At 44.5% G+C, this 15682-nt stretch overlaps 1 protein-coding gene across 9 annotated transcripts in view; it reads left to right on the top strand.

Moving 5' to 3' along the window:
* The first annotated feature begins 456 nt into the window (after positions 1-456).
* Positions 457-15682, top strand: part of LOC115392472 (serine/threonine-protein kinase BRSK2-like) — a 151771-nt gene continuing 136545 nt past the window's right edge. For all 9 annotated transcript variants that reach the window (XM_030097161.1, XM_030097133.1, XM_030097115.1 and 6 more), the window contains exon 1: positions 457-633. In XM_030097161.1, coding sequence (XP_029953021.1) covers positions 585-633 — 49 coding nt within the window. In that variant the 5' untranslated portion in view covers positions 457-584. The remainder of the gene's footprint in view (positions 634-15682) is intronic.

Here is a 15682-nt window from a genome sequence, read left to right as displayed (position 1 = left end):
CACATAATCATAAACTAAAATTTTGATGGATATATGGGTTGGATTATTTTTTTTTCCCCAATAACACTGATTTATTTTTTCATAACCAAATGAAAGCTGCCCTGTGTGAACTTTTATTGTGAAGGGGAGCGCCGGTGCGCACCCTCTCGTGCCGTGCGTCCTTGACGCAGGCTGCCGGAGCGTCAGGCGGCGGCAGCAGCAGCAGCAGTAGATGCTGTCCCATCACCAGATCACACCCAACGGGGCTGCAGGCACCGCTCCTCCGGCACCAGCACCATGACACCCAAGTTCAACCCGCGAACTGAGCCGCGCGCAGGAGCGAACCGGCGGGGGGACTGCGGGCGACGGACGTGGGCACACAACGCACACATACACACACACACACACACACACATACATACATAAATTCACACACACATACAGGCGGACTGGGACGAGCAGCAGCCACAGAAGACGGAGGAGAACTCCACTGCGCCCGCGGAACTGCGCTCCGTCCTCAGAGATAAGCTGCTCCCGCGGCTCGTCTCGCGCTGCAGAATGTCATCGTCGGGCAAGGACGCCAACAGCGGGGCACTACGCCAACTATGTGGGACCGTACCGCCTGGAGAAGGACGCTGGGCAAAGGACAGACAGGTTAGTGAGAGCCTCCCACACGCGCGTGCATGGTGCCGTCACGCAGGACTCTGCTCAGCATCAGCGCGCTGGTCCCGCTGACATCACGCAGCGGCGCGTGTCTCTGCGTGTGCGGTGCGGGGAAATGCGTGATGATTGCAGCTGTTTTTTTTTTTTTCTGGATGATGCGGGGGAGTGAGGCTGCTCTCATGATGATGATGATGGTGATGGTGAAGATGATGATGATGATGATGATGGTGGGTGGTGGTGGTGCGCCCTTTAATCCTGTTGTCAGGCAGATAGGGCTCCGTGATAATGGGCCCTTGTGATTTTTCTTGCCTCTAATTCCGTTATGGCATCCATCTGTCACATGGGCCCGCTCTGCAGAAGAGGCAGAGCTGCTGCACTGTCCGGACCCTCACACACACACACACACACACACACACACACACACACACACACACACACACACACACACACACACACACACACTGTACACTGCGCCGCACAACATTTCTGCATCTGTTTCAATGGTGCAGTGTGCTGACATTTTTGGACTGCCTCTCTTGAAGGGTGCCACTGGCAGACTGCAGTATCTCCTCTGAACGTGATGTAGGCCACACACTGTACTGTATGTCACTTGTCTGGTAAAGGATGGAAGAAAAAAAAAAACAGCTGTGCGTCTGTAATACTCAACCGAAGTGTCATATCGAGCCAGTCTTCATGACTCACTGAGAGATATGAGCCTGTGTTTGGATGCAGCGACTTGAGAGGATGCTGCATTCATACATGATGAGAAGTGTTTCTAATCTTGAGGCAAATATGAAGAGAACAGACAAAAATTGGGTTTTTTTCTGAGCACTGCAGCTGCTCAGGTATGGAGCAAAGTGCATGTTAATGAGAAAGGGAGGAGTCAGTTTTAGCTTGCAATGTGAAATATTTCAGACTTTATTATTGATGAGTAATTGCTCTCATCGGTTTCAGGGAGCAGGAGCCTGTCCCGTGCATTAGCCTGTGTGCTTCATGCAGCTTGTGTGTTTGGCTCAGGCCGGGTTGTCCCACATCTGTGATCACATGCACAGTCAATGATCAAGGTTTTCTTCCTCCTCTTCCAGCAGGTAGACGCTGGTAACACTTCCCTGTTCCCTTGGTGGGTGAATAATTCATAACCAGCCAATTAGCTGGCTGCTGGGCCTGGACTGTAATACTCTGTATAGCTGCTGTATTAATCACTATTCTTCAGATGGAATTAAACTGCAGTGCTTTACATTAACCTGCACAAGAACACTGAATGGGAGGAAACTGTAGGTCTTTTTTCCTCACTTTCATTTACAGTAGAGCTCTTGTTGCTGCCTATGCAGTGAAAACACGGGACTCATCCACTGCTTCTCTAATTAGCATCTGCAGTACAGTGCAATCAGTGGTCCTTTCATAGATGTTGTGCATACAGCCGTGACAGTGTGATCTCATTCCATCAGTAGTTTCTCCAGTGATTGCCTTAGCAGTCTTCCATCCAATCTGAAAACATCTCAGAATCCACTGCTCCTGAAATCATGACAAAGGGAGTCATTCAAGGTGATTATCTTGTTCTTGCTGTGGACGCCAGCGTTAAATGCATTTTCCATCTATAAATCAAAAGTGGGAGTGTTGTGACGTTCTGCTGCAGAAGTTTCAGTCTGCACCTTCAAACCTGCTGTTGTTGCTGCTTGCTGATTTAAATTTAAAGCTTTTTTGTCATAATGATATGATTTGTAGCTGATGTTCATGTTTTTGTGCTTTGAGATTTGTTCTTCTCACAGATAACAGTGACATTCTCCTGCTCTAACTGGCATTAGCTGTAACTTTGTTTTATATTATTATTATTATTAGTATTTGCCGTTTTAAAACAGAGCGGTTTGTTTTTCTGATTTGCGCCCTGAGGTTTCTTGTCACTCCACAGTGAAATACAATATCCCTCAAAATGAAACACCGGTCAGCATCTTTGAAATTGACATTGTAATACAGGACTTTTCACTGGGGTCAGCAGCTTCTGTGTCTCAGGCTCCGCCCCTTTCCCCCCATCACCACCCACAGCAGGTTGACTGACAAGATCAAAGTTGGAATTGGGACATTTCTGTGTTTTCTTACTCAGGTAGTGTTGTTAAGTGAGCCAGACATGCTTCAAGCATGTTATAACTACTAGATCGTTGCTGGCAACCATCATGTTTTCACTTCATCATTACTTTTTCCATTATTTTCAGTTCAAAAGCTATATGTTTTAATATTAAGCAATGTTGTGTTTTTGATAGGTCTGACTTTCATTTATTCCTTTTATCTGGATTTTCTTCTATCTAGAAATGCTTCAATAACCACATAAAGAGATATCAGACTCATGAAACTGGAGAAATGTTCATATTGAACTGATTGATAGAAATGCAATTTCCACATAAAATCTCTTTGCAACTGATTTTATGAGAAGAGAAAAGGCAACTGTTTTCCCTAAATCACTCCAATCTTCTATCTGAATTACTAAATAGGGAGCAACCACTGGAAAGACAGCAGTCGGTCGTTCAGTTTTATGAAGGTGGTTTGAAGTTCTCCTTTGCCGGTGCTGTTGTCCATCCCTGCTGTGAAGCCTGGGACGTTGGTTCATTGATAAAACGGCTGTGTCAAGAGAAAAAGCACTCCTAATGAAACCTAATTCAACTCTGGAAACAAAATCCAATTTCAGTCAGACGGGAAAGTGTGTAAATCTAATATGCAGGAATGAGAATAGCTTCTGCTGACGTTTTTATTGGTCTTAGAGGAAAACAAAACATTTTGTTCCAGAGTTCTGAGTCACTTTTCTGCATTTCACTGTGTGACTTTACGGCTGAGCTGCTTTGTGTTTGGAGCACAATTAGGCACATAGTCCATGAGAAAATGAGGATGAGACATTGACAGTTGGAAAAAAAAAAATGTCCTAATTGACACACTTCTCGAAACTGCATGCAGCCGCTGGGATCTCGGGCTGTGTGACAGCTGAACGTGACGTCAGTGAGATGCATATGTCACTCTCTGTTCTTTGTTCCGCAGTAGATTAAAGCCCATTGCTATTCATGATTCCTGTCTTGTTTTTTCAGATTGTTTTAAAGCTCTGAAATAAATGCAGCCTTGTATTTGATCTGCAGACGCACATGTCTTCTGCTCCTGCAGCGTCTTCCTCTCTGAGGAGAACCACAGTGTCCAGCTACCTGGAAAGCGCTTGTGTGTGTGCGTGTGTGTGGCTTGTGTTGGCACAATGCGTATAGGAATCGTCTGCGTCGATTGTGTGTGTTGATCGTCTGCTTGTTGCAGAGCGTTTGTCTGAATGTGAAGCGCGGTGCTGAGCTGGCAGCAGGGAAGTCCGTATATCATTAAACCTCCTACACAAGTGCAGGGCAAGCCCACGCTCTGTGTTTCAGTGTGTGTGTGAGTGTGTGTGTGTGGGGAAGCTCTAGCTGCCTCTGAGGCAGTGCTCTTGTTCTACACATGTCTGGCATTCAGTGGATTTGCGATAGATTTTTGATAATTGCAAACAAGCCAAACGTGTGAGAGCAGACAGTGTGAACAATGATAATTATCTGAGTGTTTCTCCATAATATCTTTGATCAAATATGTGAATTCAAGCTCTATGCTGTGTGTATTTCTACAACGTGGAGCAGATGTCAGCTGATAGCAGGGTGCTTTCTGGATAGATCGTCCATACAGGACTAAAATAAAAACACACAGATTCGTTCCTTAGTCTCACCAGTCAGCCTCACACATGTCTTTGGATTCTAGGTGAAATTTTTAACATGTAACCCCACTCAGATCCTAGTATCTAATCAGAATTGAAACCAGGGTCTTCTTGGTGTGAGGTGAGGAGAACTGCCTCCACTGTGCATCTGCTTTACATTTCACTTTGCTTAAAACCAAAGGCAAAATTAATGTTCTCATTTTGATATTGAACACCTCAGTAAATATAGATTTACCCAATAAACCATTCACATTATTAATCAATCAAGAATTACATGTTTGTTTGTTTTTTTCATATTTCACTGTTGATACGCATCAAGTGGAAAGTCAACTCAGTGAAAATGAATCAAACATGGATTTTAGTGGAAATTATGACAAAGATTTCTGGTTGTTCACTGTTTAATGCAATCCAATATTTTTTTTCATTTGATTTGATAAATTGTTTTTGCTGCAATAACAGCTAATTGCTTTTAGAAACCCATAAACAGGTTTTGAGATTTTATACCCCAGGTGATATTTAGTAGCCAACGTCAAATCTTGCTACTGATCTCAAATAACTTTAAACTTTAAGCTGGAGTCTTATTGCTTTAGTCTTCCAATCTTGAGTAGATGCCATTTCCTTTAATTTGGGATAAATGAAAAATATGTATAATTTTCAACGTGATATGATTTATTAAAAGACTTCGATTAAATCTACAGAAATAAAAAATGAGATCAATATGTGTTATTCTTTCAGTTTAACTCCAACTGTTGAAAATAGTATAACATTAACTAGACTATAACACAGAAGCAACAGAAACGGTTGCAGTGTCTCTCCATACAGAACAGAATATCACACTTACAGTTAGATATATTAATAGTAAAGGTTAATCAGGAGTGGAATAGATGCAGATAAAAAGCAGATTGTGTCACTTCAGTGTTTGTAATGTGCTTCATGAACCCAGCCTGTGTTGAATTCTTTTCAGCTGTCTTTTGAAGAGGAATGTTTTCCGCCCGGGGATGTAAAGAGACGCGTTTCTCAGTCTGAAGTGATGCAAAGCGGCTGTAACTGCGTTTCAGGCTTTTAGCTGCTGTGACCGCAGAGTTTTAAAATTCCCTCTCTGATAAAAGCTTCTCCCTCCTCTCTCTGTGATGAGCCTGCAGCTGGAACAATGCTCTCATGTTGTTGTGTGTGTGTGTGTGTGTGTGTGTGGGTTGTGTGTGTCCAGGCTGAATGGCGAGAGGCTGTGCTGACTCTGAACAATTAGTCTGTCTGTTTTCGTGTGTGTGTGTGTGTGTGTGTGTGTGTGTGTTGTGTGGTGTGTGTGTGTGTGTGTGGTTGGTGGGGGGTTAAAGCACTCCTCTTACACGGGTTTCCCAGGCTCCACGCAGCGCTCATTTTCTACGTGTTGGCCAACAGTTGGGATGGTTGTCATGGTTTCGTCTCTCCTCCTGCGACAATGACCGCTCTTGTCCCTCTCGGATGTTCACCGCCAATCTTTTTCTGTCCTGAGTGTTTCTGTTGTCGCTTCCCAGCCTCGGCGATCTGCTCTTTGACCAACTTCTTACTTTTTGTGTGAAACAAAGAGGCTGGAAAAAGGCAAACCAGCTGTCTATTGACGGAGCATCACAAAGCCCGAGTGTTTTAGAATGTACTTGTCATTTATCAGTAATAGAACATGATGGACACTGACGGTTTCTGTCAATACTGATATGTGTTGATCCTGTTTACTGGTATGAGGTGAAGATAAGATTGGCTTTTGCATAACAATTTACTTTGCAAGAATTATTCTTTTTTACAAGTCCACATTATAGATGTGTAATGCAGCTCACATCAGTAACACTGGGCCTGAAGGACTGTTGTGCTCCGTGCCGTGTGCTGATCCTCCACGCCGCCTCGGCGGCAGTTTGTCTTTGACTCCTCTTGTCCTCATTCAGAGCGTCCTGGGGCGAGCATCTCGCTCGGTTCCTCACTGCCAAAAGCGAACTGTGAAACAGTGTGAATGCAGTCGGCTACAGGAAAACACACCCGTAAAACTGGAGCTGAATCAACTTCTGCTGATCTCTTGAAGGGGGTCAGTTTTCACAAAAACTCCTGCAGCCGGATTTTATTTATCCATTACCTGTAATGTGAGCGTGCATGTGTGTCCCAGTTGTGTTATGATGAAAGTGTCATGTTGTTGATGTGGTGCATCCTAAAGGACCGTGGTCCCCGGGCCCCGCTGGAGCAGTGCTGGAGTGTGTGTGGTGTGTGTGTGTGTGTGTGGGTGTGTGTGTGTGTGTGTGTGTGTGCAGTGGGGTGGTGTGTCGGCAGCAGGGAGAGCCCCAGCACAGATGGCTGCCTTTAGGTGGCTGAAATACAGCTTCATTATCAGCAGGTTGCAGGTGGCCACACCTCCCATCACTCTCCCAGCGTATGTATTCATATGTATACACCCATATGCGTGCGTGCGAGTGTGTCTGTGTGATTCTGTGCCTCTCGTGCTTTATGGGACTTGCTGGCTTTGCCTCATTATGCTGAATTAAATGTAAAACAACACATAAGAAAATTTATGCCGGCTCATCTGCATACAGAGGAAGACAGAACATGAGAAACACCTTCACAGTGTAAAATAGAACCGCAGCATCGTGTCTGCAACATGCGAACAACACAACAATATATCATTAAAAGACAGTTTATTAAAAGGCTTTTCTGCATGCATCGTTCTGAGAAAACATTTTTACACGTTGGGGTCAAACAATGAAGACAAAATATAAACTACAGCAGCACAACATAACACCGTGAGCAATGTAGTATCGCAAGACTGACTCACCTGCAGTCGGTTATGTTTCCATGTGTTTTGAATAATTGTGATTATTGATGAAAAAAATGTGCATTTTTCAATTCTAAACTGTCAAAACATTGACAGCCCAAAATGTTTATTACAAATTTAGCTACTCTAACATTGTGATATTCTTTTTAATCCAACATATGGACATTGAGTGTGTCTGTATTTCAACAAGACACACAAATTGAGCAGCAGTAACAACACCCAGCACTTTAATTCAGGTACTTATTCTATTTTATTGTACATGTAAATGCATTTATCATAATACTGCGTAATTTACATTAAATAAAGATTCCTGAAAAGGTTCTTGATTGAATTTTATTGTTTGATTCTGCTTAGCTGAAGGATTCAAACTCGTCTGGAAGCTTGATCTGTTTTTTTTAGTTTTCCTTTGGTCACTACAAATGCAAAGCATGTAACACTTTTTACTGTACTAGACAAGAAAATATTTCTCCCAAACAGTTTTCCCACATACATTTCTTAATATAAATAAGCTGAATTTAATTAAATATTGACATAACATGCACCATATGTGAAAAAAAATGTATGATAGGATTCATCTTCAGCCGCGGAACTTAAATTAATCATTGAATTTACACTATTTCCATTTCTTTTACAAATGAATGAGCCACGTGATGTGAACTGTACATTTCCATGGGCTTTACGATCTTGTAACCTTAGAAAAGTGAGTAATTGCAGAGAGAGTGCACCGAAATGAAGGAGAGGAGATGAATACTGCCGGTAGAGAAAAAGAAGAGTCTGTTGGAGGCTTTCTCTGCAGGCGGGAGGGGGATCATCAAAATTATGGCTTGTGTCGAACACCCCTGTTGTGCCTCCTCCTTTTCCTAACCCCCTTTTTCCATATAGTACATCCCTTTGGCTCTGTGCTCAGCCCTGGAGAAGGGGGGGCGGTCGCGGCGGTGTTTAGCTGGAGCCATTAAACAATGACTGAGAGTCGACCCCCATCTCTTCCTCTCCCTCTGCTCGGCCTGTATATTTCCCCTCACATCTCTCACTCGCTCCTTCCCCCTCGCCTCTTCTTTTTCTTCTCTATCTCGGCCTCTCTTTGCGAGGTTGTCAGGCCAAAGCTCGAGACGATCTCTGGATTCCTGCCCGCTCGAATGAGTCATTATCAAGAGGCAGGCGTGATTTTCATCTCACAGGGCCGGCTAATGCCTTTCTGTCCGCCAGATTATCCCACAGCTTCTTCTCGGAGGACTCATCCAACCTCGCGCACCCCCACCACGTTTGAGCAGATGCTGCAGATTTTTAGGAGGAAACAGACGAGACAAAAGAGGAAATGAAGCCCTCACACAAGTGGCAAATTGACGTGTTGTCATTGTTGTCTCAGTTTTTGCGGAAACGCTTTGATTTCAGTGAAAGTTAAATTTTCACGTCGCAGCGCAGGTCGGGGTGTATCAGGAGCGGCTGCGGCGGGGATGAAAGCAGACCCCGTGTCGTGGACATCGCGTTTGGAAGTGCTAAGTGAATAATGATGCAAGGAACTAAGAGAGGGAAACCATTTTCACATCAGATTAAGAAGAATGTTTGATAGCGTGGGAAACAGGAAGAACAAAGTCTGTTTATCGCCACGCAGAGATGTTGCTGGTGTGATTCAATTAGGTGGTCTCCCAGTTCCCCTCTCATGCATATACACCCACACACACACACACCACACACACACACACACACACACACACACGGACACAGAGTCCTCATTTGTTCGCTGGTTGCCTTGAGCTGCAGATGCCTCTCGGATGAGTTGTGAGTGCTGTCATCATGCTTGTTGGCTGTCAGTCATTAGCAGGACTCCTCATGCAGCTGCTGTTGAAATATTCAGGTGGATGATGCTTGTGTGTGTGTGTGTTGTGTGCGTGTGTGTGTGTGCTTCTTCCTCACATTGCTCATGTCCTGATTTCGTCATCAAGGGAGTGGAGTGACTTTACTTGGTGCCGAAAATGAAAAGCAACAGGTAATTGGCAAAGCGACTCATGCGTTGCTTTTAATCGTCTCTCTCAAAATGGTTCCCTTACGTAATGTGCGCGTCGTGTTATTATAGCGTTTATGTGAGTCTTCAGGTGAGATCAAACAGTCGGAGGAAGACGCTCTGTAATCTGGACGTCAGATGAGAAGCAGTGATTTCACAAACTTGTGATGAGCTGCTAATATGAACAATTTACCGCTGCTATAGTGTGTCTATTTAGAGCATTTCAGAACAACGAACTACTATAAACAAATGCTGATACCTTGCTATCATATTTACGCACTTGAATATATGGCTGCATGCTCTCTAATGCATTCGTTTAAATCTCCTAATCAAATTTTACATCCATCATTTATAGTCTGCTGATTTGTTTTTCTAGTTTACTGAAGGCATAAACTCGCCTTAATGAGGTGAAATAAAAAACCTCAGGCTGTTTTTGCGACACAGAGCAGGCAGTCAGACTTTATGTTTGCCACTTTTCGGGCCTGGTTTGTATGTTGAAGCGTGTCAGCTCCGCCTGCTGCAGACTCTCCGTCGCTCCACGTCGGTAGATGGAGGAGTAATTTCTCCGGTCTCTGGGGACTCTTCTGCTCGCTCCCAGCTCCCAGATCCCTTACCCCTGCTGTACGTACAGGATCGTGGTCCTGACTTTGTCTCCAGTCAATTATGTTTATTATGTGGTGTTTAGAGTTTTAATCAACTCCCACCGTGTGCGTGCACGGCCACGTAATTGTCATGTAAGTGTTGTTTGATTGTTTCATTGTCGGTCTTCAGAATGTCGACGTGCCCCCGTGCACATACGTTGGGCTGCGTTTGTGGGATTCACCTGGCTTTCAGAGTAAAGCGACGGTGGACGTCCGCCTGGAGGGAAATGAGGTTGGAGGCCTGCTGTGCAGCAGGAGCGCCATCAGCCTCTATCAGGACCAGTCATCAGCGTGATTGCAGCACCTGTTAGGATGGAGATTCTGCTGCAGCTGAGGTTCTGTTAGCCGTGCACTGACGACATCCTCAGCTTTGCATTAGTGGAAAAAAAAGCCTTTAAAGTATCAGAACCAATCAGGTAACTTTTCGCTTTCCATCCAGGTCAGTTCACATGCTGGTTTTTCCAGATCCAGGCACGTGCACTCCTGTTGAGCCTTCATATTTCCTCATTCTGCCAGGTCATTTATATCACAGCGATCAATGCGTCCTCACCAGCAGACTCAATGAAAATCACCAGATCTTGGTGAAGCAGGGCGGGTAACCTTACATTACTGTGAGTGACACCTTCACAATTACTTTAAGCTCACACACTATAGCTGCAAACTGTTGAGACAAATTTTATGAGGTTCATGAGCTTTTATATTGATTGGAGCTAATGAGAGACAGACGACGTCTCCAGCCTAAAGCGGCCATCAGACAGAAGCCTCATGAAGTTTCTGCACGTCACGACGTTCAGTCTAAACATGTCGGAAACTAAAACTGTAACTCAGTTATTGGAGCTATATTGTCACACATTGCAGCAGATAACTGCAGAGCTGCTGTCTCTCACTTTTAGCTCCAGCATCATCTGAAGGAGCAACTTTAAATATTTCAGTAAACTCTTCTTTACTAAACGAGGAACACCTCAACAAACCTGAACTAAACTCAGACCTCTGACAGCGATATGAAAGATGTCCCCACTGGTGTCATATTAACATAAATGATGAGCATATCACCTCGAACTTCAGTTTACAATGATTTATCACATTAGTTTTCAAAGTACCAGCTGTAGTCCGTCAGACCTGACTATAAAACACAGGCTGCTACTGTCACCTGCATGTTTCAACGCTGGCCGTCACTAATTAAAATAATGAGAAGACATTAAAAGGGTTCAATGAGACATTCATTAAAGCTTGAGCTGTACAGATTTCACACCTTCAAAATGGGGCAGACGTCACTGTCGGCCTTCGGGTTGTTTCCATCGCTGCACCTGACAGTGGCCACCCGCACCTGCTCTGCTCCCTATCTGCCATCTCCTCCTTAATCCAGTTCCCACTCCCTGTCACGGCTGATAGTCTGACTTCAACATGCCGCAGATTCAACAGAGACCAATTTAAAGCCTCAATCAATAGCTGGTAATCAAACGGGAATGGGTTATGGCTCCAGATAAGCCCCTATGGTCCCACAGCCTCTTCCTCAGCCAAAAACTTAATGAAATTGAGCATAAATCCCTCTTCTCTCTCTCGCTCTCTTTCTAAAAATCTCTTTCATCCTTTTCCAAAAGCAATCTGGACTTTCCCCCTGAGTCAGCACTTCCTGCGTCCAGTGACAGCAGGGGAAATTAACATCGGAAGAGCTGCTTTACTTCCCCCTCTCTGCACACGCTCGACCCTCACTTCATTCGTAGTAGTAATATGGAGTTTCCGGTATCTCATATTAGATAAATAAACTCTCCGCCCTTCGTCCCCTAAAACCCCTGACTAGTGCATGATGGGACGTCCAAGTGCTGCTGGTACCGAGTGATTTCACGGCGACGAGGACAAGGTCATGGATGAAAGTCCAGCTAGAAACCTTAATGAGGTTTTTGCAGTTGCTCATTAGCATTACCCATGAGCACAGGGACAGGCTGCAGCACGGTGCTCCAGCCACCTTTTTCTGCTGTTTCATGTCCATTTTGCTCCAGCGGGTGCTGCACAGATGGGCCGGGCTATGGCGGAAACTCCTCCTGCCTCAGAAGAAGCGTCCTGTCCATCCAGATGGCTCCCGGCAAGCAGCGGTGCAGATTGAACCACCTCACCTGGACCCTGCGGTTCACACTGAAACATCAATCATGTGGCATAATCAGATTAGTGGGGAGGGGGGGGCAGGGGTGAGAAACACCACTGAACTTCATGGGTAGCGCTGGCAGGTGGGGTCATCTTCGGCTCATCCACAGATGTCCAGATTTTTAGGTGAGGAACTATTTTAAGATAAACTGGGATTAGATTTTGGTTAAATTTGCACTAAGGCTTTGTAAGTAGTGGATTTGGCCTCAGTGGTGATCACTATGCACTGAGAAATTTTGAGGGCCTCTCAGATCAGTGTGATCACAAACAACCTGAGATATTTTCTGACAGTGTCGAAGACTTGAAGACCTCGTCTCGGTGTGACTTCTGGGACGAGACGCAGCTGCAAACGACCTCTTGAAATGCAGAAGAAAATCACCTGACGATCAGTGTTCTTCTGCACAAAATGCTTCTTAAAGAGCTACTTGTAGTAGGGATACATTATTTTCCAGAGCTACTGTATGGTGCTTGTGACCTGTGATTTAGAGGAGAGAGACAACGTACAGTTAAACTCACTGTCCTGAGTTTATGAAAGGTGTTTTACACTGTATCAGGTAATAAACCTATTAAGACTGCTAAATTCACAGACTGGAGAAACATTACTACAGGACATAAAGTCAATTAATGCGAGCGTGTGTGTTGTGTGTGCTTGAGTGTATTCGTGCATGCGTGGGTGTGTGTCTGAGATGTTTGCAGTATTTCCATGGAGGGCTGTGTCTCTGTAACCTGCAGTGTGGTGTGAGCGTGCTCTACTGTAGTGCTGCATTACAGCTGCAGCCTCTCTGCAGTACACACCACACACCCACACACACACACACACACACACACACACACACACACACACACACACACACACACACAATTGTGTCTTGCCATGCTGTTAGAGGTAAGAAAGGTCCTTGGTCCTGTTTTTAAAGTGGTTTGTGCTTTACGCTGCGTAGCTATGGTTACCCGTGTAGGTGAGCGTGTGACTGCATGTACGTGAGAGAGGTGCACCAGATATAACGGTGTGAATGACTTACAAGGCAGGCCCGGAGGCTGCTACTAATTGCAACCTGCTAAATAATTAGTTTCTGAGCTTTCAGGACGCTTCCTGTCACAGCAGCCTACAAAACCTTAAGATTTGCAACATATGCTGCAGTGTTCTGTTTCCCAGAGGATGAGCAGTGATGTTTTTGGACGACCCCTCTAACCTTTCTGCTGGCGCTCCAGTCAGGTCAAACGCACACACACACAGAACAGAGAAGGTTTGCTAATGGATTCTCCCCAAACAGTTCATAGTGTGTTGGAATTATTACATCTCAGCAGTTGTAATCTATTGACCTGCTTGAGGTTGAAATAAAGACCTGTAAGTGACAGCATGCTGCATACAGCGCATCCAGCTCTAGCCTCCCATATCTCTTTCATGGAGCCCTCTAAAATAATCCATAGGGATGGCTGTGGACCTCCCTCTTCAACCTCTGATTCGTCAAAGCAATACGGCAGATTCAGACACTCGTGGACCCCACCTAGTCTCACAAGCACATCTTCATGAAATAAGCAAAGAGCATTTTCCCCGGTCGGTCTGCTTTTCTAGGAAGTGTGCAGTCATATTGCTGTTTCCAAATCAATTTGGAATCAGGAAAAGCCTGTGGTGTCCTCTAGGTGGTCTTAGGCCTGAAGTTAGAAACCACAGCATTACACTATTAACTGCAGAAAATTAACTCCCTAAGTCATTTTTTCAATCATCTTTAACTTGGACCACAGCATGTTGCTTCAGTTTCACCAGTAGCTACAGTTTCAGTCTCAGTTTTGTTCTTTATTAGGGTGGCACAGTGGAACAGTGTTTAGCTCTGTCCCCTCACAGAAAGGGTTGGACCCACTGGTTGTCTGAGCCTTTTTTTGGGTTGAATTTGCATTTTCTCCTTCATTTGGAAGGGTTTTCTCTGCCTCTTCTTCACAATCAAAACGGCATGCTCGTAAATTAAGTGACGGACATTCATAGCTGTGTACATTTGGATTCTCTCTGTTTGGTTTCTATGGAATCTCTGCAGACGACAACTTATCTTTGCCAAACATTAAATCCAGAGGTCTGACACTCCAACACAGGATAGAGCTGAAGATAGATGGTGGATGGATCTTGCAGGAGTTTTTCCTCAAGCTGCTCCTCTACTCGCTGCTTAAGCCTCGTGTCCGACATGGCAGCTGCCAACATCATTGTCTGAATAAAGCTGCTCGTCACACCTTGTTTGGGTGAAATTGTCATTTTATAGACACTTATAATGGAAGAACAAAACAGGTTAAATGCATTTTGAACCGGTTTGAGTGCCGTTGTTTTCCACAGGAGTCAATCTGATGAGAGAAAAAACCAGGAGTAATGGTAAATGGATGAAGAGAATATGAATATGAGAACAAAAGAATTGACTTGAATGAGCTGGTAGTGACTCATGTAACTGCACTGCTGCTGCAATAATAACCGAATTCCATTTCTTAGCAGAATTTTCTCTTTTCATCACACTGTTAATGAAATACAAGGAGATGGAACTATTTGTCACTGAATCTTGACGGTCCATGTCAATCAGTTTGAACCTAAGTCGTCACTTTTTATGCAGAGCATGAGGTTAGAGTAAGGAAAATACAGAGCAACCAAATAGATGGGTTGGAGAAAAAAAAACAATCAAAGAAGGGCTGTGGTGAGGGTTGGGGGGTCAAGTGTCAGCAGGGCATGGATGAGCTTAAAACATGGCACCCAAATTCAATGTTTGTCCAAAGGAGGGTATCAAGAAGTACAAAGCTTGATGGAAAGCAGCCTAGCCTGACAGATCAGAGCTTAAATAGACAATCGTCATTCAACTGGTTTCACTCAGTCTGGTCCTGAGGTGTAGAAAGATGAAAGTGAGGGTCATGCATTACCAACTGAAAAGTTTCTTTAATGATGACATTGTGGTATTTATCTCAGTTATTAGAGCCTCCGCTGCTCTTTTTTCCAGATGTGCTTCTTTGGTTTATATTAAAATGACGAGACCCCTTGATGGTTTCAATCTAAAAATAATTAGGAAAGATAGTCTTTTAAGTAAACTCTGCTCGGTCATTGTCCTTGAAAACTTTGTCCTAAAATTAAATCGATCATTAATTGAGAAGGTTTAAGTTTACAAGAAAAACAAAGATGAAAGGAAGAGTTCAAGCCACTCAGAGTGAAGGTAGGATTTGACCAGGTGATCAGACACTTTAAGAGGCTCAGTCTGCATCCACAGCAGCGTCATCACTGACATGCTCAGCGTCATGTTCCTCTGTGAAAGCAGACAAAAGAAACGTTGTGTGGGTGGCGGCTGACGGTCGGATCCTGCACCAGCACCACCAGCACCACTGCTGGCCTTAATCTGCTGCTAATCCAACCATCCAGTGTGTCTGCTTTTCACCAAAACAACACGAGAAATCGAGCTCGTCTTCAATGAAATATGAATGTGTTTGACATCCCCACGGTGATTGTTCCTCCTCGCTCGCCAAATGTTGCAAAAAGGCATCACTGTGTTTTTTCACATGAAGCTCAAACTGCCTTCATTTCTCATTTTCTTGTCAGCAACATTTTTGACCGCTGCTGTTGTCAAAGTGTGAGCCTGTTATTGGAGGGGGAGGGGAGGGACGAGGGGGTGACAGCAGGTCGTGACCCTCATTACACCACTGCCAGATGGCTCATCACGATGCGCCGCATGTGTGTTTTTATGTATCTGTGTGTGTGTGTGTGTGTGTGTGTGTGTGAGAGAGTGAGCGAGGGAATG

The sequence above is a fragment of the Salarias fasciatus genome, chromosome 1 (genome assembly GCF_902148845.1).
Source record: "Salarias fasciatus chromosome 1, fSalaFa1.1, whole genome shotgun sequence".
Lineage (NCBI taxonomy): Eukaryota > Metazoa > Chordata > Actinopteri > Blenniiformes > Blenniidae > Salarias > Salarias fasciatus.
Note: the sequence above shows the minus strand (reverse complement) of the source record. Positions and strands in the feature narration are given on the sequence as shown.